The 25,157-nt window shown below is 38.4% G+C and overlaps 1 protein-coding gene across 1 annotated transcript in view; it reads right to left on the bottom strand.

Annotated features, from left to right (window-relative positions):
• Nucleotides 1–385: 385 nt before the first annotated feature.
• The window catches only part of LOC309506434 (NACHT, LRR and PYD domains-containing protein 3-like), a 59,038-nt gene continuing 34,266 nt past the window's right edge, over nucleotides 386–25,157 (bottom strand). Inside the window, exons 10-15 of the mRNA XM_082180381.1 lie at nucleotides 12,554–12,724; nucleotides 11,692–11,862; nucleotides 7,647–7,817; nucleotides 3,507–3,677; nucleotides 2,891–3,069; nucleotides 386–844 (exon numbers count right to left, since the gene is read on the bottom strand). Of these exons, the coding sequence (XP_082036507.1) occupies nucleotides 843–844; nucleotides 2,891–3,069; nucleotides 3,507–3,677; nucleotides 7,647–7,817; nucleotides 11,692–11,862; nucleotides 12,554–12,724 (865 nt within the window). The 3' untranslated portion in view covers nucleotides 386–842. The remainder of the gene's footprint in view (nucleotides 845–2,890; nucleotides 3,070–3,506; nucleotides 3,678–7,646; nucleotides 7,818–11,691; nucleotides 11,863–12,553; nucleotides 12,725–25,157) is intronic.

The raw sequence follows: 25,157 nt of genomic DNA, 5'->3' as shown, positions 1-25,157 counted from the left end.
GGCTACAGGCCTAGATCACTGTCAGAAATCTCTGTGCCTTTATAAACTCCAAATGGTCCTTGTGGTAGAAAGAGGGGGTGTAAACAGTAAAGAAAATATCTAGGATTATTTTCAATCCTACACTTTCGATCATGAATAAACTCTGTAACTAGATTAGTGTAACAAACACTCACCCTCCGGATTGATTTCTGGATCAAATCGCAGCCCGCATTCATATCACTGTTTTTTAGTTGTTAGAAATACTTGATACATGAAGAGGAATATGATAGAAATTAACATTGTAATTAGTATTTAACTGTGTTCAGAGGCAGGAGGGGAAAAACAAGAAACCAGTAAAATAATGTGAAGATTTATTTGGAAACATTAATAGATCATCATATAAAAAATGTATAAATAATAAATAAATATTTGACAGAAATAAATGTTCAGTGAAATTATTTGCATAATCTTTGTCTTCCTCTGCTGGTATAATTTACAACATCTCTTCTGTAGTGAAACTCTTGATAAAACTTATAACACTTTTCCCAACACTGTCTGTGTTGCACAATAAATCTATTGTCTAAGGCTTGTTTTCACTTTGCTTTAACCGTTTGCCACATATTTTAAGTGTTTCACAATCTACATTGTAATCAATATCTAACAAATCTGAAACAATTGAAAGCTGCTATTTTCAGCACTCATTTTCATGAGCCATTACTATAAAACAAGAAACTGGTGTGAAGTCACACACACACACGTCAGTGTGATCGCTGTGTGTCTCTGTGTCTTCAGTCTCTGTAGCGGCTCTTTATTCACCATCAGCTGATCCTGAGGAAACTGAACTGACGTCTAAACACTGAGAGTCCTACAATAAAACACACAGACAGACACATATGAGTATGAGACATTACTGAGTCACATCACATCTGGAGATCATTTCAGGAAAAACACAGCCAGAGATATTAGTATATTCATATTACAGCCAGAGATATTAATGAAAAACTGGAATAGATTAATAACAGCAAATGATGAACAATTCTCACTTTATCACACACACACACGCACGCACGCACGCACACACACACACCACATTTCCATGCAAACAAATAATCCGTTAGTAATCAGATTGCCGGGTCGGACTGAAAAGCCTTCATGTAAACACTTTAATCGAATGAGCTTGATCCAAATGAAATTTCGACCGGATTGGGCGGTTTATTCCTTTTCTAATCCGATCGAGAGGACATGTAAACACTTGATCAGATTGAAAACCGAATCTGGAAAGTACTGTGCGTGTGCAATGACGTAATGCCGTATGATGCGTACGAGCTGTTGTAGTTGTTGAATGAAGTGTCATGAATGACCAACACAATCTCACGGCCTTCAGTCCTTCTTTCAGACTCTCATCCACAGGCTGTTTCGGGTGCAGGTAGGGGTGTTTTTACTGCGTGATAAATATAAGCAGCACAGCACAACGATACATGTGCTCATGGTCTCCTAATTAGGACCTGACCCGTAATATATAAATATTAAAGGTCCCATATTGTACACCTTTCTAGAGTTTTATTTTAGGTATTGATGTCCTTAAGAATATATATATATATATTTGTGGCATAAGTACCAAAAACCATCTCAATATATTTTTACAGCTCCTTTCTCAGGAGCTCTGCCAAGAACAGGTCAATTTTGGCCCATCTAATTAATATACATGAGCCTCTCTTCTGATTGGCCTGTTGTTTTCTGAGTGACGCACGGCCAGGCCAACCACAGGTAACTAGGGTAATGTATGCTCTATGGCTGTAGCCTGCTGTGGCTTGGTGCTGCTCACAAGTAAGTTGTAATAATGAAGAAAAAAACACCTGTAATGATGGACATTGCTGAGGGAAATGTTATCCGGCCTTATATGTTCGAGCCGGACTCAGACCCCGAAGCGGCGGCGACAGGAGACAAACAACCACCTCCTCAAACGAGGATGTTTCAGAATAGTAAATTAACTAATAATTTTATACTTTTTTACTTTCCGCATTATTGTAAGAGTATTACATCAAGGCTGCACGCAGATTTAACATTAACGCTAATTTAAACTGTCTGTAAACAAACTAGTTTCTGTTAGCAAAACAAAAGACACAGAGACTGAGTGAACTCAATCTCACCGTCTTTAACTCAATAAAAACAACATACACCAACTGTCTGTAACTTAGGAAAACAACGTATTTTATCTTTTTTTTTTTTTTGTCTTGTTTCCAATAGATATTCTATCAAAGCTTGTGGCAACCATAGACTGTACAAAACAACACATCAGCATCAATTTGTATCCATTTACAAACTATAATTTCAGATTATGCTGGCTCAATTATGTAAGATAAAATGTGTTAGAAGTTTATTTATGGGTTACGAATTTGAGGTCGGACCCAACAATGTAGGGACTACATTGCCCCTAGACCTCTGTTAACATGAAAAAAGCCAGGAAATTTCAGTTTTGACAATATGGGACTCTTAAGCCTGCTGTTTAAAACAAACAAACAAAGTATAAAAATAGTATGTGCAAACAGCGGGAAAAATTTGTGCAGTGTGTGCATGTCAAAAACTCAATTCTGATTTGAAGCTTGTGTCATATAAACACACACATCAACCCGATCATTTTATTTATCGTTCATGTAAACACTACGTTTGGATCCATCAATCGGAAAGAATTAATTCCAATTGAAACAAAAGTTGTAGGGATGAAAATATTCATATAGACCTAGCCTATTCACAGATCATATTCACATTACAGAATTCAACTCTTATTAAAAACAGTTTACAGAGACTAAAGTGGAGCTGAATTATTATCTTATATTCTCCAGTTACACACATATGAGACCTGTTACTAAAATTGGGTCAATTTAAAGGCTTGAAATAAAAATATACTCACAGTAGTGTAATGTCTCCAGTTTATAATGTGGATCATCCTTCAGATTGCAGAGCAACTTCACTCCTGATTTTCCTTTTTTATTCCCAGACAGATCCAGATATCTCAGGTGTTCAGGGTTTGATCTCAGAGCTGAAGCCAGAGCAGCAAAACCTTCATCTGTGACGCCACAATTACTCAACCTGTAGAGAACAATGACACACACCTCACTCTCTCAGTTCAGATCAGATCAGTTTAGCAGTGAATCCATTATTAAAGAGAAAGTTCAAACCTAAAGCACAAATTCATATTTTTGATGGATCATTATACAAAATTAAAAACAATACTTTAAAAAGTGTAAATGCAGAAAGATGAACATAATTAACAGTAAGAATGAATCCAGCATGTTCTTCATTTCTCAGTTCTGACTGTTGAGCTCGAGTCTGTTTAAAGTCAAGAGACTGAAAAGTGTGTATTTCAGTGTGACTCTCAGTCCTGCAGTTTCATGTTATTGAGGATCAGTTCATGTGTTCAATCATTTACAGCTCAATAATCTGAACTCACAGCAGCAGAAAGAGGCTGAACACTTCAAATATACTTTACATTGTGATTCATGTGTGAGAGTCAAATATGATCTTACATTAATTTCTCCAGTTTACAGTGAGGATTCTGTAGTACATCAGACAGCAGATTCACTGATTCTCCTATTTTATTCCATGACAGATTCAGTTCTCTCAGGTGTTCAGGGTTTGATCTCAGAGCTGAAGTCAGAGCAGCAAAACCTTCATCTGTGAGATCACAATCACTCAACCTGTAGAGAACAATGACACACACTTCACTCTCTCAGTTTAGATCAGATCAGTTTAGCAGTGAATCCATTATCAGTAAATGAAGGTAATGGCACTCCCTTGTGTGCGACATAGCGTAGCTCTCCGAGTCAAGTTTTACTTAAATTTTGTATTGGTAGTGTCCTTTTATGTGAGGTATGTTAGAGCTTGTGTTAAGTATGATCGAGGGACCCTGTTACAACTAGGAGAACTGAGTTATAGAGGACATTTCGAAACAAATGTTCTCAACTCCTTCCCGGAGCTACATCTCCATGCTGGAGTGATGCCAGGCCACAACAGGGGGATTTCCTGGCACCAGGAGGCCGACCCGGAAGCGTGGTAGGCGAGGGGGAGGGGGATGAAGACTCTGCCGACTGGTTAGCAAAGGCTGGCTAACTCTTCCGATTATACTTCGCTAATGTCCAGTTACTAGTAAACAAGATGGATGATCTTTTTAGTCGGATTGCTACACAGAGGTACATTTAGGATTGTTCCATTTTATGTTTCTGTGAAACGTGGCTTGGACAGAGGACCCCCGATGAAGCCATAACACCGGCAGGCTACACTGTTCACAGAGCCGACCAAGGCGCAATGGATTGCAGTAAAACTTGCGGGTGGGAACGGCTATCCTCGTCAAACAATCCTGGAGCACCGACAATATGGCCAAAATGGACATTTTATTTGCCCTGGAACTACAGTGCGTTATACTGAGCACAGTGTATATTCCTCCCACGGCTAATGAGTATAATGCACTTAAAGAACTGCACGACATGATCAGCAGGCACGAAAACTCATACCCAGATGCTGGTATTGTGATTTTAGGAGATTTTAATCATTGTGACCTCCGAAAAACTATTCTAAGATTCCATCAGTTTGCTTATACTGCTGTCTCCAAGCCGCATTTTGGGAAATGAGATCACCTTGCCATTCTGCTACAGCCCATTTACATCAGGAGGCTTAAAGCAGAGCCAGACACAGTCAGAACTGTGAATATGTGGACTGATAATGCATTGGTGGAACTGCAGGGCTGTTTGGAGTCCACAGATATGAACATTTTTAGGGAAGCTACAGACAATATCCATGAATATACAGATACTTTTAGCAGCTATATTGACTGGTGCACTTCCATTTGCATCCCCTCCAGAACTATTAGAGTTCTCCCTAATCAGAAGCTTTGGTTCAATCTGGATGTGCGCATCAAAATTAGAAACCGGAGTACAGCCTTCAAGTCAGGAGACATCATGGAGTATAAGCATGCCCTATATGAGCTCTAAAAATCCATCAGGGCCGCCAAAAGAGACATATACCCAGAGACTTGAGAACTGTTACAGGGAAAATAACACCAGAAGGATGTGGCAAGGAATCCAGTCAGTCACCAACTACAGGAAAGATGCAAATAGAACTGTGATCCAAGACTCCTCTCTACTGGACAACCTTAACATCTTTAAGGCGAGACACTACAGGTGAATAGAGTAACATTTTTAAATAGGAATAGATATCACCATGACACTTCCTCAGTTGATTACTTACACAAGAATATAAAAAAATGTATTACAAGTTTTTGAAATTTGTAATTTACATTTTCTCATTAAATATGCACGGTTTTGCATATATTTTCGGTAGATAGATCTGAACATATGATAAAGCCAAGTGCAAAATTATTTTTTCATTTTGTTTACACACAAGATGAAAAATAAAATTCAGAGGGATTTCAGGATATATGCTTTCATTACCTAGGAAATCAAAATATAATGTCCATAGCCTTAAAAAAAATTATTTTTGCCATTTTTTAAAATTTAAATGTCACATAAATCAGGCCAGGAATTATTTATTAACAAATCCCTCTGAACATATCTTCAGAATGCTGCTAAGTGTATAACTGGAAAGTTTGGTGTACACAGGTGCTACATAGGCTGAGATGTTTGTACTGGAGAATGACAAAAAAAACTCATTTTGAGGAAATGGCAGTTAAAGATTTAAAAACTCTAAATGAGATTTCGTCATTAGCTTTAAATCCCCCTTTGGACATTCACGATTGGTTACTGATAGAAAGGAAATGCCCATATTTGGGTTACATAGCGTTGTGCAGGAGCGATGTTCAATGAAGCTGACCGGTAAGCTGGCAGACCTGGGTGTACCAATGACCACTTGTAATTGGATAACGGACTTCCTCACAGACAGGCCACAGGTGGTGAGGATGGGAAAGAAGGTCTCAGTTGAGCTTGCAGTGAGCACAGGAGCCCCATACTCTTTTCACTGTATACACATGACTGTGTCACTAACCAGGACAATAATAATATCATCATTAAGTATGCAGATGATACAACTGTCCTTGGCCTCATCAGAGGGGGCGATGAGTCATCATACAGGGATAGGGTTCACAAAATCAGTTTATGGGGAGGACAATGATCTTGTTCTTAACATTGACAAAACCAAGGAACTCCTTCTGGACTTTAGGAGGACAGCTACCCTCCTACAGCCTCTCACCATCAAGGGGATTGAGGTGGAGCGGACTGACAGCTATACGTTCTTAGGACTTCATATCTCAGAAAACCTCAGCTGGGCTAAAAACATTGAGGCAACAGTGAAAAGTGCTCAGCAGAGGCTGCATTTCATCAGAGTGTTGAAAAAGGCCGGACTTCAATGTCAACCCCTAACCCATGTCTACAGAGGCCTTGTTGAGAGCATCCTCACCAGCGGTATCACAGCGTGGTATGGCAACACCACCCTGGCTGAAAGGAAATCACTGCAACGGGTCAAAAAAACTGCAGAGAGGGTTATCGGCTCTAACCTCCCCTCGATGGACACTATATACACCCAGCGCTACATAAGGAAAGCACAGAGCATCCTTAAGGACAGACACCACCCAGCTTATGCTTTGTTTAAGTGGGTGGACACAGGATACAACCTGAGACACTGCAGGCCTGTGAGCATCAGTACTCACAAGGCCAGTCTGTTTAACAGCTTCTTTCCAGCCACTGTTAGGTTAGTGGCACAGGACATTAAGGAGGGCAAAAAGTACCCTACTCCATGTTTTTAATCATTGTAATGACTAGTGCAATAGTATTTTATTTTATTTCGAGTTTTTACAACGTGCAATACTATTAATTTAATGTATCTATTACAATGTGTATTTATTTAAATTAGAAAGGTTATTTATATACAGTCTTTTTTTGTTGCATTCTTTGCATTTTTACAATGTTTTGTTGCTCTCTGCTCTACCTTAAAATATATATTTTTTAATTAAAAGCTGACTCTGAGAAACGCACAAGAATTCCAATGTACTTGTACTGAAACGTACCTGTGCAAATGGCAATAAACTTTGAACTATTTGAACTATTAAAGAGAAAGTTCAAACTTAAAGCACAAATTAATGTTTGATTGATCATTAGATTGAGATCTAAAATGTCACAAAACATGATCATAAAACAACTAAAGTATCATTCAATCAGGATAAATAATCTCTTATTTGCACTATATTAAAATTCAGTCTCATGCAAAATCTGCTTTAATAAATGAGACTATTCACTATGTAAGTTAGTTTTACTGTTACTTAGATCTGTACTATGTAATATGTACAGTAAGGAGTCTCAATTAGTGTGTGTGTGTGTGTGTGTGATTTTACTAAATTAAAAACAATACTTTAAAAAGTGTCAATGCAGAAAGATGAACATAATTAACAGAAAGAATGAATCCAGCATGTTCTTCATTTCTCAGTTCTGACTGTGTTGAGCTCGAGTCTGTTTAAAGTCAAGAGACTGAAATGTGATTGTGTGTGAAAGTGTGTATTTCAGTGTGACTCTCAGTCCTGCAGTTTCATGTTATTGAGGATCAGCTCATGTGTTCAATCATTTACAGCTCAATAATCTGAACTCACAGCAGCAGAAAGAGGCTGAACACTTCAAATATACTTTACATTGTGATTCATGTGTGAGAGTCAAATATGATCTTACTCTAATTTCTCCAGTTTACAGTGAGGATTCTGTAGTACATCAGACAGCAGATTCACTGATTCTCCTATTTTATTCCCAGACAGATTCAGTTCTCTCAGGTGTTCAGGGTTTGATCTCAGAGCTGAAGTCAGAGCAGCAAAACCTTTATCTGTGAAGCCACAATAACTCAACCTGTAGAGAACAATGACACACACTTCACTCTCAGTTAGATCAGATCAGTTTAGCAGTGAATCCATTATTAAAGAGAAAGTTCAAACTTAAAGCACAAATTACAACCCCAAATCAGAAAAAGTTGGGACACTGTACAAATTGTGAGTAAAAAAGGAATGGAATAATTTACAAATCTCATAAACTTATATTTTATTCACAATAGAATATAGATAACATATCAAATGTTGAAAGTGAGACATTTTGAAATGTCATGCCAAATATTGGCTCATTTTGGATTTCATGAGAGCTACACATTCCAAAAAAGTTGGGACAGGTAGCAATAAGAGGCCGGAAAAGTTAAATGTACATATAAGGAACAGTTGGAGGACCAATTTTCAACTTATTAGGTCAATTGGCAACATGATTGGGTATAAAAAGAGCCTCTCAGAGTGGCAGTGTCTCTCAGAAGTCAAGATGGGCAGAGGATCACCAATTCCCCCAATGCTGCGGCGAAAAATAGTGGAGCAATATCAGAAAGGAGTTTCTCAGAGAAAAATTGCAAAGAGTTTGAAGTTATCATCATCTACAGTGCATAATATCATCTAAAGATTAGGAGAATCTGGAACAATCTCTGTGCGTAAGGGTCAAGGCCGGAAAACCATACTGGATGCTTTTCTCTGGGCCATGGCTCATTCAAAATGGACTGTGGCAAAGTGGAAAACTGTTCTGTGGTCAGACAAATCAAAATTTGAAGTTCTTTTTGGAAAACTGGGACACCATGTCATCCGGACTAAAGAGGACAAGGACAACCCAAGTTGTTATCAGTGCTCAGTTCAGAAGCCTGCATCTCTGATGGTATGGGGTTGCATAAGTGTGTGTGGCGTGGGCAGCTTACACATCTGGAAAGGCACCATCAATGCTGAAAGGTATATCCAAGTTCTAGAACAACATATGCTCCCATCCAGACGTCGTCTCTTTCAGGGAAGACCTTGCATTTTCCAACATGACAATGCCAGACCACATACTGCATCAATTACAATATCATGGCTGCGTAGAAGAAGGATCCGGGTACTGAAATGGCCAGCCTGCAGTCCAGAACTTTCACCCATAGAAACATTTGGTGCATCATAAAGAGGAAGATGCGGCAAAGAAGACCTAAGACAGTTGAGCAACTAGAAGCCTGTATTAGACAAGAATGGGACAACATTCCTATTCCTAAACTTGACCAACTTGTCTCCTCAGTCCCCAGACGTTTGCAGACTGTTATAAAAAGAAGAGGGGATGCCACACAGTGGTAAACATGGCCTTGTCCCAACTTTTTTGAGATGTGTTGATGCTACGAAATTTAAAATCTACTTATTTTTTTAAATTATAAATTTTCTCAGTTTAAACATTTGATATGTCATCTATGTTGTATTCTGAATAAAATATTGAAATTTGAAACTTCCACATCATTGCATTCTGTTTTTATTCACAATTTGTACAGTGTCCCAACTTTTCTGATTTGGGGTTGTAATATGTTTGAGGGATCATTAGATTGAGATCTAAAATGTCACAAAACATGATCATAAAACATCAAAAGTATCATTAAATCAGGAAAAATAATCTGTTATTTGCACTATATTCAAATACAGTGTTGTGCAAAATCTGCTTTAATAAATAACAGTATTCACAATAGAGCCCGACGATATATCGGCGGGCCGATATTATCAGCCGATATTAGGCATTTTCCAAACTATTGGTATCTGCATTTATAATGGCCGATAAATGAATATTTAAAAAAATGAGGGGTGCAGTGATGCGGTGGTGACGCGTTCATGTAACATGTAAGGGTGGCACTGCCAATAAAGCACCTAAAAGCTATCACAAAGAACCAGCAAAAGAAATGATTATGAATATGTCAAATATAGCAAGGAGACATTTTAATTGTTTATTAATAAACAAGTGTTTTCTGTGTCAGTGTCGGCTGCAAAGATGAAGTTAACGATGCTGACTCGCAATCTTCGCAGTAGTGAACAGAGAGAAATGCACATTTCATATGGATTACATAAGCAGAGAGCAGTCTGTTTTCTTTCGTTTTGAATTGTTCTGTTTAAAAGTAGACATTTCAAGCTTTCTATATATGTCTCAGGTCTGTGAGGCAAGTAGGCTACCTTATACGCTGTGTTTCGGTTCATTTATGAGAAGCGCTCCAGTTCATGCGCCGGCGCCTCAGTGTCGTGGTTATTGTTAAAAATCCCAATTAGTCACTCTCCTGTCACTCTATTGGGAGACACGCCCACTTCCTGGAACTCCCTTCACCTGAGGATAATTACCAATCAACCTCACTAGTGTGTCTCTCTTTGTGCTGACTGCTTGCTCCTCTGCTTGCTGCATGTGTTTGTTGCGTCTATGACTTTGTAAGTTTATTTAAACCTTTTGTATTGATATTAATTTGATAACTGTTGATTTGTTTAATTTGTTTAAAGATTTTCTTTATGGTAATGTGAATGTACAATTATTATTATAATGATTTGTATCAGTAAATTTAGATTTGTTTGATTGTAGATACCAGCAATATGCAGCAATTGTAAAGCCACATTAAGGAAATGAGACAACGAAGAAAGAAAGCAAATGGCAATAAATCAATTGAGAAGTATCTCCTGGACTCATTCCTGTGTTCTAATCGACACACCATTCTGGTAGCACTCATCCTTAACCAGCCAAACACCAAATATTTTACAGTTATATTGCTTGCTATACTTGTTTATTAAATCCAAGCAATTGGTTGATGAAACATTGATTAAAATTAAGATACAATTAATACAAAACGAAATTCACTTTAAAGAAAGGCTTTGTGCTTTCTGTTTGAGGTCTCTGTGAAAGTTATAAAGTAGTCTTTTAGTGCCACTTTCAGAGCAGTCACGTCCGTAATGGAGAAATGACACGTCCGTAACATTGTTTTTTCCTCATAAATGCGAACACGAAAAATCAAATAAAATGAATATTTTGTTCTGTGGACAGCCAACCCTTCTTCATCCGGTGGGTAGTATGATTTTGGTTTGCACAGTGTAATTCACAGAATTACTAAAAAAATATTTTTAACAACATTAGGAGTGACCTTTGTCTTGTTTAATAATAATTTTTGTTATTATGTTTTTGTTCAAAGGACTTTACGTTTCATATCTTAAGTTTGTATTTTTTTATTAAAAAAAATTATCAGAACTTTAATATATTTTGATGTTTCTCTGTTCTGCTGTGACAATAAAACAAACAAGTTTATTTTTAAACTGCATTATATTATTTTAGTGAGGCTGAAGACTCATAAATAACTACAAATAAATAATGTTAGGGAAATCTGTTTATGTTTTGTTACGCATTTCTGGATTTTTAAAAAATATATATATATCGGCCGATATATCGGAATATCAGATAAAAAAAAAATCCAAATATTTGTATCGGTATTGGCCTTAAAAATTCTTCATCGGTCGGGCTCTAATTCACAACATAGGCTAGTTTTACTATGTTACTTACTAGATCTGTACTATGTAATAGGTATGGAGTATCAATTTGTGTGCGTGTGTGTTTTCATTTTACAAAATTAAAAACAATCCTTTAGAAAGTGTCAATGCAGAAAGATGAACATAATTAACAGTAAGAATGAATCCAGCATGTTCTTCACTTCTCAGTTTTGACTGTGTTGAGCTCGAGTCTGTTTAAAGTCAAGAGACCGAAATGTTGATTGTGTGTGAAAGTGTGTTTGACTCTCTCCTGCAGTTTCATGTTATTGAGGATCAGCTCATGTGTTCAATCATTTACAGCTCAATAATCTGAACTCACAGCAGCAGAAAGAGGCTGAACACTTCAAATATACTTTACATTGTGATTCATGTGTGAGAGTCAAATATGATCTTACTCTAATTTCTCCAGTTTACAGTGAGGATTCTGTAGTACATCAGACAGCAGATTCACTGATTTTCCTATTTTATTCCCAGACAGACTCAGATCTCTCAGGTGTTCAGGGTTTGATCTCAGAGCTGAAGTCAGAGCAGCAAAACCTTCATCTGTGAGATCACAATAACTCAACCTGTAGAGAACAATGACACACACTTCACTCTCTCAGTTCAGATCAGATCAGTTTAGCAGTGAATCCATTATTAAAGAGAGAGTTCAAACTTAAAGCACAAATTAATGTTTGAGGGATCATTAGATTGAGATCTAAAATGTCACAAAACATGATCATAAAGCATCTAAAGTATCATTCAATCAGGAACAATAATCTCTTATTTGCACTATATTAAAATTCAGTGTTGTGCAAAATCTTCTTTAATAAATGAAACTATTCACAATGTAGGCTAGTTTTACTGTTACTGAGATCTGTACTATGTAATAGGTATGGAGTATGAATTAGTGTGAGTGTGTGTGTGTGAGAGAGTGTTTTCATTTTACAAAATTAAAAACAATCCTTTAGAAAGTGTCAATGCAGAAAGATGAACATAATTAACAGTAAGAATGAATCCAGCATGTTCTTCATTTCTCAGTTCTGACTGTGTTGAGCTCGAGTCTGTTTAAAGTCAAGAGACTGAAATGTTGATTGTGTGTGAAAGTGTGTATTTCAGTGTGACTCTCAGTCCTGCAGTTTCATGTTATTGAGGATCAGCTCATGTGTTCAATCATTTACAGCTCAATAATCTGAACTCACAGCAGCAGAAGGAGGCTGAACACTTCAAATATACTTTACATTGTGATTCATGTGTGAGAGTCAAATATGATCTTACCACAGTTTCTCCAGTTTACAGTGAGGATTCTGTAGTACATCAGACAGCAGATTCACTGATTTTCCCATTTTATTCCCAGACAGATTCAGATCTCTCAGGTGTTCAGGATTTGATCTCAGAGCTGAAGTCAGAGCAGCAAAACCTTCATCTGTGAGATCACAAAAACTCAACCTGTAGAGAACAATGACACACACTTCACTCTCTCAGTTCAGATCAGGGCTGCGTTTCCCAAAATCATCGTAAGCCAAAGAAGATCGTAAAAACGATCGTACGACTGATCTTAATATTACGGTCTGTTCCCCAAAGCATCGTAATTTAAGTAGCACTTGAAAATCATCGTAGATCTACGAGTGCTCTGGAGTAATTGTAAATCCCTAAGTGCATCGTAAGAAGACAGAGTTATGAGGTCACCTGCAGGACAACCGGCAGATTACACCTTTATTCAAGTGCAATGTGATTATAAGGTTTCGATTGTACTTAAAGTTTATTGTACACTTTATTACTCGTTTATTGTTTAAATGAATTTAATCTAAATGAAATAATTAAAAAGGGCAGAAAACAAAAAAATAGAAATAATTTAATCCAATCATTTTAATCTAAATTAAATGAATGAACAAAAAAAAAAAAGTATAAAAGATGAAATATGCTTCAAAGACTGGGAAAAATAGGGATGAACTAAAAAAAATCTGTCAATGACTTGTACCATGTATTGGACATTTCTTGGTTGGCCATCATGTGGTCCCATCATGCCATCTTTGACCTCCTCCTCCTCCTCCACCACCTCTTCATCTTATTCATCCCTGTTAAGTAAGGACACTCTCATATGTCCTGACTACAACTACAAAGATTCTCAAACTGCTGAGGTGTGTGGCTGCAGTCTGGACAACAGAAGATGGAGGCTGAGGCCTGGGAGGGTTGTTTGGAGGACTAGGAGATGTGCTGAGAGATGGCAGATGAAACTGATAGTTCATCTGAGCATGAAGGACCTGACTCAGGCTCAGGTGGAATTACCCCTACTCCTCCATGGATGTCAATACCACCACAAATGCCATCTGAAGCACTTGTGCCAAGTATTGACAAGGCCTTTTCTTCCTCTGCTGTGAGAAGGGAGGACTCATTGGGCCTGTAAGGACTGATTTTCCTGCTAAGACCAAACTCACCCTGCAATAAAGCCATAAAATGCACCCTGGACAGAAGATATCAAAGAAAGAGCACAGGACATTGCCCTGCCCAAACTTATCTCCTTGTTTGACTTCAACTCATCCCCCCTCCTCCCTTCCTCTTCTCGCGAGTCAAGTCACCAAAAGTTCACTAAGAATGTCTATATCACATATGATGTATCTAGTAAATCTATTGTTTTTCCTTTTCATGTTTGGTATAATTTTAAGTGTCTCAGTGCAATTGGTAAAATGGTCTTAACTTCATTGCAGTCATTGGTTTAATGAGAAAGTTTGAGAACTTAGGAGAATCTTGTTCTCCTCTCTGGGTGATGTCTCTTCCAGATATCTCCCGAAACCAGGTGCTACCCCCTGGGGTACATGAATCGACCTACTGTAAAACAACTCTAAACAATATTTGTATAACCCTCTTGTTCTGGTCTTGGTATTTAGGGGTAGGTGACAGAGCAGTCTTTGGGACCCTTTACCAGGATCATCCCCCATACAGTTCTGTTTCAGTGCTTTCCTGTGTGTCTCTGTCAGGAATGCATTGCTTACTTTTAGAGTCATCTTGATGTCATCTAGACTTTCTAGAGTAAATGATGTCATGTATTTATTATTTCTGAATTGGCTTTTAATCATTTACTTTAGGGGTGCACCGAAATTTCAGCCACCGAAAATGTTGGGCCGAAAATGGCATTATCGGTTTCGGGTCGAAATAAAAAAAAACAGCCGAAAATGTAAACCGAAAATGAATTTCACCCGCCCCTCCCATCCGTGCGCAAGCGCTTAGGTTTCACTCACGGTCGAGCTGTTATCACTCGTCTGCCTATCAAAGATTAAGCATGTCAGAGGGCTGTCACTTATTGCACAATCGATCGGACCAACCAACACAAGTTTCGAAAACGAAAATAGGGAATCGATTTTAGCGGCCTTCTCTCGGAGCGCGTCCAGCTCGTCACGATACGCCCGCAGCGAACGCGCGTCACACAGCAACTGCAGGTTCACACAGCCTATTTCTGCATAATATAGTTCATAATATGTAGCCTTCAGAAATGTTTTTCATTGATGTTATGGCAGTCCACATTGCTGACTCAAGCGCCCTCTTTACGTTTGTCCTAATGCCTGTTTAGTTGTCCGTGGATTTGCCTATATTTGGCGTTGAAAACGAATCAACGCCACATATAGGCAATTTACTAACGATTCAATGAACACTTGTGTCTCAAAAATCGAACAGGATTTTTTCACAAAAGTGACAGCCCTATACGAGAGGACACCAAAGTTGCAATATGTAACATTTGTTCTGCAAAAATCTCCAAAATTGTGGATTTTTTTTGCACAACCTTTAAAAAACTATTTTATTTGATGGAACATAAAGCTTGAAGAATAATATTATTTGGTATTATTATTTATATTTATTGTTAAAAATATTTTATGTTTTATTATGTAACTGTTAATAAAAGTTTGATTATTATATTGTGATTTTTCATTTCAGATCCATTAAATTCAAGCAATATATACTCCATTTTCGGCTTCAGTTTCAGTTTTCGGCGCATCACTAATTTACTTGTGTAATTGGCATGATACATTTTTACCTGACAAATAAATGTTACATCTAGTAGTAGTAGCCTTTATGGTCACTTAGTCACAAGTACCAGCGAAATTAGCCATCAACCCTTCCATACAGACATACATAAAATTGCATATCTGTATATATGTAAGAGTTCGTGTATGTGTAGGCCTGGAGAGTCACTACGCCTGGCATCCTAAACTAGGTGCCTCAGTCCGCAGGATGTCATAGCGATACACAGCAATTGCCATGGAGACAACCTTGATCAGGTCCCAGACACAGTCTTTTAATAAATCTTGATTTATTCTGAAGTTTTCAGAAATCATTATTTCCAGTAGATTAAAGTGCAGTCTGGTGTTTCCGCAAAACTTTGTCCAGGATAGATCAAACTGTAGGCACTATGAATGGAGCATGGGGCACATCATATTAGGGAGACCTTCCGATTTCTGTCTATCACTGACTTAGCACGTTGCAAGTGTAAGAATTGAGAAATTAGGAGATGCCCTGAGAGGACAAAAGGACCTCTCTGGAAATTAGCATTTAAACTCACCATTTGTGAGGCAAAGTCTCACCTTTTTATTTTTATTTATTTATTTAACCTTTATTTATCCAGGTAAACTGTTTGAGAACCACTTATCATTTACAAACATGACCTGGCCAAGAGGCTACAGGAATAAATAGGAACATACTGTACAACTGTACATAGTCAAACACATGACACATAGAACAAGCAATTTAATTAAAAAAGGTAGACAACAAAGAAAAGAGAAAAAAATAAAATAATAAAGTGCTTAAATATGTGTGTATAAATATGGTTCATGATTGTCAGCAGGAACAAGAGTCAACTATGTAATTTTGGAGGTTTTGCTTAAAGGTGGAGATTGGGATCAGAGATGTAAGTTTCAGGGTATTTTGTAGTATGTTCCAGTCATGTACTGCTGCAAAGCGGAAGGCATTACGTCCAAAGGTAGTAGAAGTAGGGGGGGTACTAAATTTAATCAAATTACTTGATCTTGTGTGATAGGTGTTATGAACGGCATGAAGAAGAGATGACAAATAGAGAGGTGTCTTGCCCAGGATTGTCTTGTATATGAAGAGAAACCAATGATGGAGCCGCCGGGTATAAAGGGAGGGCCAGCCCACCAGTTTATACAGGTCACAGTGATGAGTGTGAAAGGGTGCATTAGTGGCAAAACGGATGGCTGAATGATAGATTGTGTCAAGTTTTTTTAGGGCTGTGTTTGGTGCCATTCTGTAGATAATATCGCCATAGTCCAAAATTGGCAGTACTGTCATCTTAACGAGGGTGCATTTGGTAGCATGAGTAAAGGAAGCTTTATTGCAGAAAAGAAAGGCTAGTCTAGCTTTGACTTTTGTTTGAAGGTTATTGATGTGTGTAATGAATGACAGGGATGAATCCAACCAGATACCTAGATATTTATATTTTTTGACATACTCCAGAGCCACACCGTTCATGCAGGTGATTGGTAACCGGTTTTCGGCTAAAAAGGATACATTTTGTCTTACTGGTGTTAATACGGAGGTGGAGATTGTCAAAGAACTGCTCTATAGAGGTGAAGCTGAGTTTAAGACTGGAAGCCGCAGAATTGGGAGAGGAACCAACTGAGTACAAAATGGTATCATCTGCATAAAGATGAATCCGGGAGGTGCCAGCAGCTCTGGCTATATCATTGATGTAGATAGAAAAAAGGGTTGGGCCCAGGATGGAGCCTTGATGCACACCTTTAGAGATAATAAGTGGGTCTGACATAATGTTTTCAACCTTCAATTGCTGGACACGGTTGGTGAGATAATTGGCAAACCAATCACAGCTAGAGGAGGACAGACCAATACTGGAAAGCTTATGTAAGAGGATCCTATGGTCGACAGAGTCAAAGGCCTTGGCGAGGTCTATAAAGGTGGCAATACAGACCTGTTTGCTGTCTAATGCTGTAATTACATCATCAAGGACCTTTGTGGTGGCTGTTATGCACCCCTGTCCGTCCGAAAACCAGATTGCATATCAAATAATATATGATTTTTATCCAGGAAATCATTTAACTGTTTTTGGACGAGCTTCTCCAGAACTTTGGCAAGGCATGGTAGGATGGAAATTTGGCGATAACAATTTGGGTCAGAATTGAGTCGGAGTCACCTCAGTCGGAGTCACCTAATCTATATCTCTTTCCCTCTCCCCTCACCCCCTCACTTTCAGGCTCAGATCACCTGAATTCACCCAAGAAAATGTAGTTTAATGTGAATGATTATCACAGAGTATTTTTCATGTTTGGTATCATTTAAAATGTCACAGTGCGACTGGTACAAATGTCTAATTTCCAAATAAGTAAAACAAAAGGTAGTAAAGGTTTAGAGAGAGATCTCTTGGCCTCATGTATTTCTTAATGTTGGGTATGCATCTCTTTTCTTTATTCCAGAGAATTTGATGTTTTGTATCGATTACTGTATCTTTGAATTGATTATGAAATTGGCATGATACATTTACCTGACATCATAATTTGTTACATTTGATTATTCTAACTGACTTTGACATTATTTTCATTGAAGAGTTAAACGGAATAGTCAAACATTCACTTACAATTAATGATCCACAGATATCATTAAAACCTTTTCATTTATGGAGTCAGATGAAATAACGAGAGAATACATATTCAAATGTATCGCATTTAATCAAAAAATACTTTGCCTCGAGAAAAGGACAGTAACACGTTAAGACCTTCCGCGCTGGTCGGACGCCGGACTTTGGGCCGATCTAGCGCGAGCTTACACAAGCTCGCAACTATTAAAAAAATTACACCTTTGTTATGAGTCAGCAGTGAGCGGCCGCTTAGGGTAAAATAGTTTCACTGCACCCTCTGACTATTTCAGAACTGGCTAGTTTGTGATCGTGAGCGCACATTCGCGATGTGACATCTCAAAGTGACACTGGGTCCTTAATGAACGAATATTTTAAATTATAAAATGCTCAGAATAATCAAAGATCTAAATTAATTCATAATCAATATTTATGATTATTTTCTAATCAGAAACACGATCTAAATTTGATTATCATTTGAAATTGGAGTCAGATTAAGCGTGGAGCTAATGTAATATTGAAACTAAATTCCAATAAATTAAGTGAACTTCACTGGAGCGCTGAAAAGACATACACGCATTATTCCTTCGCCCACTGTTGGATTCTGTCGTTGGGCCAATGGGTGGTCCTTACAGGCCCACCACCTGTTTTATTAAATGTTGTCCTCTGCAGTGCCCATTTCCTTTAGCAAGGCTTGCCACTTCTTCCTGACCTCCTTCCCTGATAATTTAATGACCCTAGTTGCAGTCAGTTTTCTAGCAATATCCTCCTAGATTTTTTGTTTTTGTTTATTTGTTTGACTGCCCTTAAACCTGCTGAAAATAATACGTTTGTATAGCTCCACTTCATCTAAAATGACATTAATCTCCTCTTTTAGAAATATATATATATTTTTTTTTTGCCATTTTGCTGGTGTCTCCACCCGAAGGTTTGTGCTTTTTATAGATTTTATTTTATTTTATTTATTTATACAGTTTAAAGTTACAGGGACAGTGCACATTAATAAACATTTATGTAAATGTGCCAGTTTAGCCAACTTGGCTAATTTTCAACTGTAGTTCCTGGGCAGGTGTGATGTCAGATAAAATACATTAAAACAATCAACAATACTTATACAAACATTAAATCGCATTTCATAAAATACATAAAGTACAGTAACACAAGGACAACAAAACATAAAACAAGGCAAAACATGCTTCAGATGATTTAAATAACTAAAAAGTATGGGCACACACTTGATTGTCTTTTAACCATGATTTTAAGTTAATTTTAAATGACCAATATGAATCACAGTCTCTGATAGACGTAGGCAAACTTTTCCATGTGTGAGCTGCTCTCACAGAAAAAGCTGACTGTCCAAAGGCAGTTCTCCTCGTTTGAATTACACAATCACCTCTTGACACAGACCTGGTGTGTTTAACAACAGTTGTGTGGCGAGCACGACGAGGTCGAGGGCCGTGGGAGGACGGCACGAGGCCGGTGGCGTGATTGATAATGAGTGACACGTGCGCAACGCGTCTCACATCTCTCACGGAGGAGCGGAAGCATAAAGGAGGAGCGACGACAGTGAAGAGCGAGAGAGGAACAGGCCTGTGTTTTATTTGATGTTTTGTTTCTGTTTTGTGTTGCCAGCAGTCATCCGCGAGGGGCTGCTGGCTTTTACTTTCATTTTTGTATTTATTAAAATATGTTTGAATGTTCGCCGGTTCCCGCCTCCTTCTTCCCGTAACATCTGAACTGCGTTACACTGGTGCCGAAACCCGGGACGAAGGAGGGACACGCTGTCGGAGAGCCCTCGCTGTTGAGGGGGATCGCGGTGCTGAGGAGGTCGGGCAGCACGAGGGAGCGATGGCCGCCGATTGCTGCCCGAGGCGATGGTGCTGGAGCGATGGAAGATCTGGTGGGACGGAGAGCTCGCTGCCGTGCTCCTGGGTCGAGCAGGGGTGGCTCCAGTCCGAGAGGGAGCGGAGGAGTCGCTCCCGTTCGCCGTGGGCCGGAGCCTGTTGCCGTCGGCAATGATGGGGACGGAGAAGGGAACGGGAGACTCGCTGCCGGCTGCCCTCGACCGGAGGAGCCATCCCCGTCCGCCAGGAGGCGGGGGAGTAGGCGCAGTCGTCCCCCAATGGATGTCCAGTACCATCGCATGGCACCGCGAGTGACTCTCAGCTGGTTGAGGACCGAGCGGCAGTGTGTCCGGGGACCGGATCAAGATTTTATTTTTATTTTTTCCTCTCTCCCCTCTCTCGTCTCTGTCGCTCCTCGTGCTTCCGTTTCCTTTTCTCTCACCTCGTCTATCCATACCCCCAGCCCAGGTACCACAGCCGCCGTGATCGGTCCCCCCGGGGAGGGGGAGTAGGCGCAGTCTCATGGGTGCCCCCCGGCCTGCGAGGGGCGATGGGGGTATGTGGCGAGCACGACGAGGTCGAGGGCCGTGGGAGGACGGCGCGAGGCCGGTGGCGTGATTGATAATGAGCGACACGTGCGCGACGCAACGGTCTCGCATCTCTCACAGAGGAGCGGAAGCATAAAGGAGGAGCGACGACAGTGAAGAGCGAGAGAGGAACAGGCCTGTGTTTTATTTGATGTTTTGTTTCTGTTTTGTGTTGCCAGCAGTCATCCGCGAGGGGCTGCTGGCTTTTACTTTCATTTTTGTATTTATTAAAATATGTTTGAATGTTCGCTGGTTCCCGCCTCCTCCTTCCCGTAACATCTGAACTGCGTTACAAGTTATTTTCTGCTTTATAAAAGCAGTAAGTGGGGGAGGAGCTAAGCCATGTAAAATTTGATAAACAAGACAAACATCTGTTAAATTGATAAGATTGTCCTAGGTCATTAAATTATGTTTTTTTAAACAGTAACAGTGGTGATAGGTATTTGTCCTTCTTTCAAAGCACCTTAGAAGCTTGGTGGTAAAGTTGCTCCACAGGTTTAAGTGTTGTACTGGAGGCTTGTGCCCAGCTAGTCAAACAGTATAACAGATGTGGCATGATCATGGAATTAAAATATATTGTCGCTGCCTTTGTAGTTAAACAATTTCTGATATAACGGAAATTTGACAAACTGAATTTTACTGTATTAATAACTTTTTTAATTTGTTTTTTAAATGTTAAATTAGAATCAATTAATATACCTAGATATTTAAAATCAGATACCGTTGACAGCTGTTCCCCTGCAATACAAATATTGGGTGTGAAATTATCTGTTGACCTCTTCGTAAAAAACATACATGAGGTTTTCTTTATATTTAAATAAAGACAGGAATTATTAAGCCATTGCATGACATCGGCTATCACTGCTGTAAGCTTAATAGCTGCTTGCTGTTTGGTCGGTGCATGTACATAAATGACAGTATCATCTGCATACATTTGAATGTCAGACTCATTGCATACAGTGGGAAGATCATTCATGTATATGCTAAACAACAGGGGCCCTAAAATTGATCCCTGAGGTATACCAATATTACAACTGATGGCCAATGACACCTCATCATTTATCTTGACTCTTTGTTCTCGATCTTCCAGATAGGACTGCATCCACTTAATAACATTGGGGGCGACATTGAACCATGAAAGCTTTTTGAGTAGGACACCATGATCCACAGTGTCGAAAGCTTTCTTTAGATCTAAGAATATGGCCCCAACAACTCCTCCTTTATCTAATTTAGATTTCACATTCTCCAGGAAAAAGCAGTTTGCAGTTTCCGTTGAATGGTTGGATCTAAAACCAAACTGCATAGGATGCAATCTGAAAGGGCTGTTGTTGATGTGGCTAGTAAGTTGTTCTACTACATATCTTTCAATTACCTTTGACACTATGGGTACTATGCTAATTGGTCTGTAATTACAAACCTTAGATGTATCACCTGTTTTGTGGATCGGTGTTATTATAGCTGTCTTCCATGCTTTTGGATAAATTCCTTCATTGATGGATCTAATAATATGAGTTAATGGACTAGACAAACACTCATTAAACACTTTCAGAAACATTGTGTCCAGTCCATACACATCTTTAGCTTTGGAATTCTTTAGGGAACTTCTTATCATTCTCACTTTGGCTTCAGAAATGTCCTGGATCTCCAATACAGGTTTATTGTAGTTTGCAGGCATCATATTTAGTGAATTGGTGGATAGGTTATGTGTCAGGGTCGATACTGATTCTACAAAGTATTAATTAAAAATTGCTACTATTTGTGCTTCGTCCTGTGTAATACTATTATTAAAACAGATTTCCAAGCGCTGTTCATTACCATTATGATGTTTTCCTGTCAACCTCTTTATGTTCTCCCAAATCAGTTTGGTATTTCTCTTTGCTTGGTCAATGGCATTAAGAAAAACAATTCGCTTTTGCTTTCCTAATCTCTTTTGTTACCTTATTTCGTAGGCCTACAAATTTTAATCTATCAGTTACTAGTTTTGATTTTAGGGCTGCTTTCAATACCGAATCTCGTTCTCTCATCAGTTTGTGTAGATCACCACTTAGCCATGGAAACACATTTTTTTTCCTGCGGTCAGGTTTAATTCTCCTTAAAAAATTATTCATTGTACGTTGAATTGTGGAGAAAAAAATCTTACAGTCAGAGTCAACATCAGAATAAGACAATATATTATTCCATTCAATTTCTTTAATTGCATTTTCAAAGTCATTTTGTTGTCCCTTAGGTATTCTGAGCTGACTATGCTTTTTTACACAACAGTTAAAACGCATTTTTGTCAATTTCATAACTCCGGATAATGTGGTCGGATAACCCAGTGATCAAATTGAATGTTGTAGCGTTTATACGCCCGTATAAACATAACTAATTATTATTCATAACGGATTATGATCAATAATTAATAATTTAATTATTTTCAGAATTTACTGTAGCAGAATCAATAGTAGGCCTATGATAATTTTATCAGTTCATCCAATGAACAGAAAGCATAAACAATTATTAACTCTAGGAAATATAATATCTTCCTGGCCAAGAAAGAATAATCCCCAGCTAACAGTAAATGAAGAAATAAATCAAGGGTAAAAGCATCGGTAACTTAGATCGCAGTTCAAGAAAAAAAATTAGTAAGCACATAACAAGTAATACTTCTCTTTTCAAATACAAACAATACTTTATTGATTATATGACTAACACATAAAACTAATATCTAACACAAACACACGCACACGCATTCATACAAGTTGCCGAAAGAAAGAAAGAATGAGTTTGGAAAGAATGAGTTTAAGAGTGAGATGATGAAATCTCACGATTCTATGCACTTATAAGACATAACCTGAACGAACCATCAATAATTAATTTCACCCTTCGTTTCTTAGGTGGGTTACTAAATCTCTATCAAATACACCAGTTCAGTTTAAGAGTCTGGAGGCAGTACTTGCTTGTTTGCGTTTGCTTTTTCTCTTGGGATTCCCTTTCGGAGTAAAAGGGATTTCCCGAGTTCGTTCTCTCCTCGTGCCTGGTCTGAGGCGGCCAATCACGTGGTGTAGGCTACTGGCGGGTTGATGGAAGTCTTTGTTTGAAGCTGGCTTTGCAGCAAGGTTATTATAGTTTTGCTTTTTTAAATTAGTTTTTATTTTAATATCGTTTTCAATTTTGCTTTAAATTTAAGTTTAGTTTTAGTAGTTTCATTAATGGTTTTGTTAGTTTTAGTTTAGTTTTTATTTTGCAAACACATTTCTACTTAGTTTTTATTTTATTTAGTTTCAGTTTTAGTTTTAGTAATTATAGTTTAGCAGAGCAAACCAAAGCTAGACGCATAATTTCAGCAAAGTTTAATGTTTGCCGAGATTACAGTTAACTCTTGTGCAGACATCTTAATAATAAAAATAAAAATAATGGTTTGAGATTGAACAAAGCACCAAATAAATGGAACTTAAAAGTATACAAGAAAAAAACGATGAAAAATACAGACAAACTAATTCATATTAAAGATGAAATCTTGTTAAACAGTTTACTTTTTTCAGAGTGACACTGGTACATACAACAACAACAAAAAAACAGCTAAATGAATCTGACAACCTGCTGTGAAGCCAGTGTGATTAAATAATGAAGTATCTATGCAGTGTGTGAGTGTGTACATGTTTTTCTATCGTGGTGGGGACTTAAACCTGAATGCACACAGACTCATGGGGACTTGTGTCACTGTGGGCCTAAATTAAATCACACAGAATTAGTTTTTTTGAAAATGTGTGTGATGGGTCAGTTTAGGGGTCGTGTTAGTGTGTGTGTGTGTGTGATGGGTATGTTTAGGGGTCGGGTTAGTGTGTGTGTGTGTGTGTGTGTGTGTGTGTGTGTGTGTGTGTGTGTGTGTGTGTGTGTGTGTGTGTGTGTGTGTGTGTGTGTGTGTGTGTGTGTGATGGGTAGGTTTAGGGGTCAGTTTAGTGTAAGGAGACAGAATATACAGTTTGTACAATATAAAAACCATTACATCTATGGAGAATCCCAACAAAGATAGTGGACCAAAGAGAGAGAGAGAGAGAGAGAGAGAGAGAGAGAGAGAGAGAGAGAGAGAGAGAGAGAGAGAGAGAGAGTGTGAGTGTGTGTGTGTGTGTAGTGTCCCGGGACATGTCTCCACATGGATAACAACATTATTAGCAGAAAATCTTTTGTAAAAACAAAGATAACAACAGCACCTTTCAGCCTGTCAACCTTCATGAAAGCATGACATCACCACATTAAGGTATTTTTGTGCTTGACGGACTTGTTTTGCTGTTGCACCCGCGTCTCTCAAATGAAAGGACATTCTAAAAAACGCTTCGCTCAAGTTAAAAGAAGTTCAAAATTGCGTCTCATTGCCTTGAGTTATTATTTCCCATTCCATTGCCACAGACGCATCCTTTATGAACAGCCGCTTAGGACTAGCGATGTGTTCGCTGGTCCTTCATTGAGCGTGTCACAGGACAGCGGTTAATCGCCTCAGCAACTTCACGCGTGTGAAGCGCCATTTACAGGCATTTCCCTAAACAGCCACAGGTCAGACTTTCCACCAAAGTAAAGAGCTTATTAAATACGAAAACGATTATTTATTTTTGACAATAATTATTTTATTTCAGTTAGTTTTTCAGTTACTGATGTTAGTTTCGTTTAGTTTTTCATTTATTATGAATTTCAAATTTTATTTCAGTTTACGAAAATGTTTTTTGACCAATAGTTTTAGTCATAGTTTCAGTTTTCGTTTACGGAAATAACCTTGCTTTGCAGAAGAAACGTGGACCGAAACTTTGCCGCAAAACTTAACTTAGAACCAAGACTCACAACGGAAAATAAAGGAAAACTTAGAAAAGAAAGAAAAT

This window comes from Leuciscus leuciscus (genome assembly GCF_965113295.1).
Source record: "Leuciscus leuciscus genome assembly, chromosome: 9".
Classification (NCBI taxonomy): domain Eukaryota; kingdom Metazoa; phylum Chordata; class Actinopteri; order Cypriniformes; family Leuciscidae; genus Leuciscus; species Leuciscus leuciscus.
This window is presented reverse-complemented; position numbering and strand designations above follow the sequence as displayed.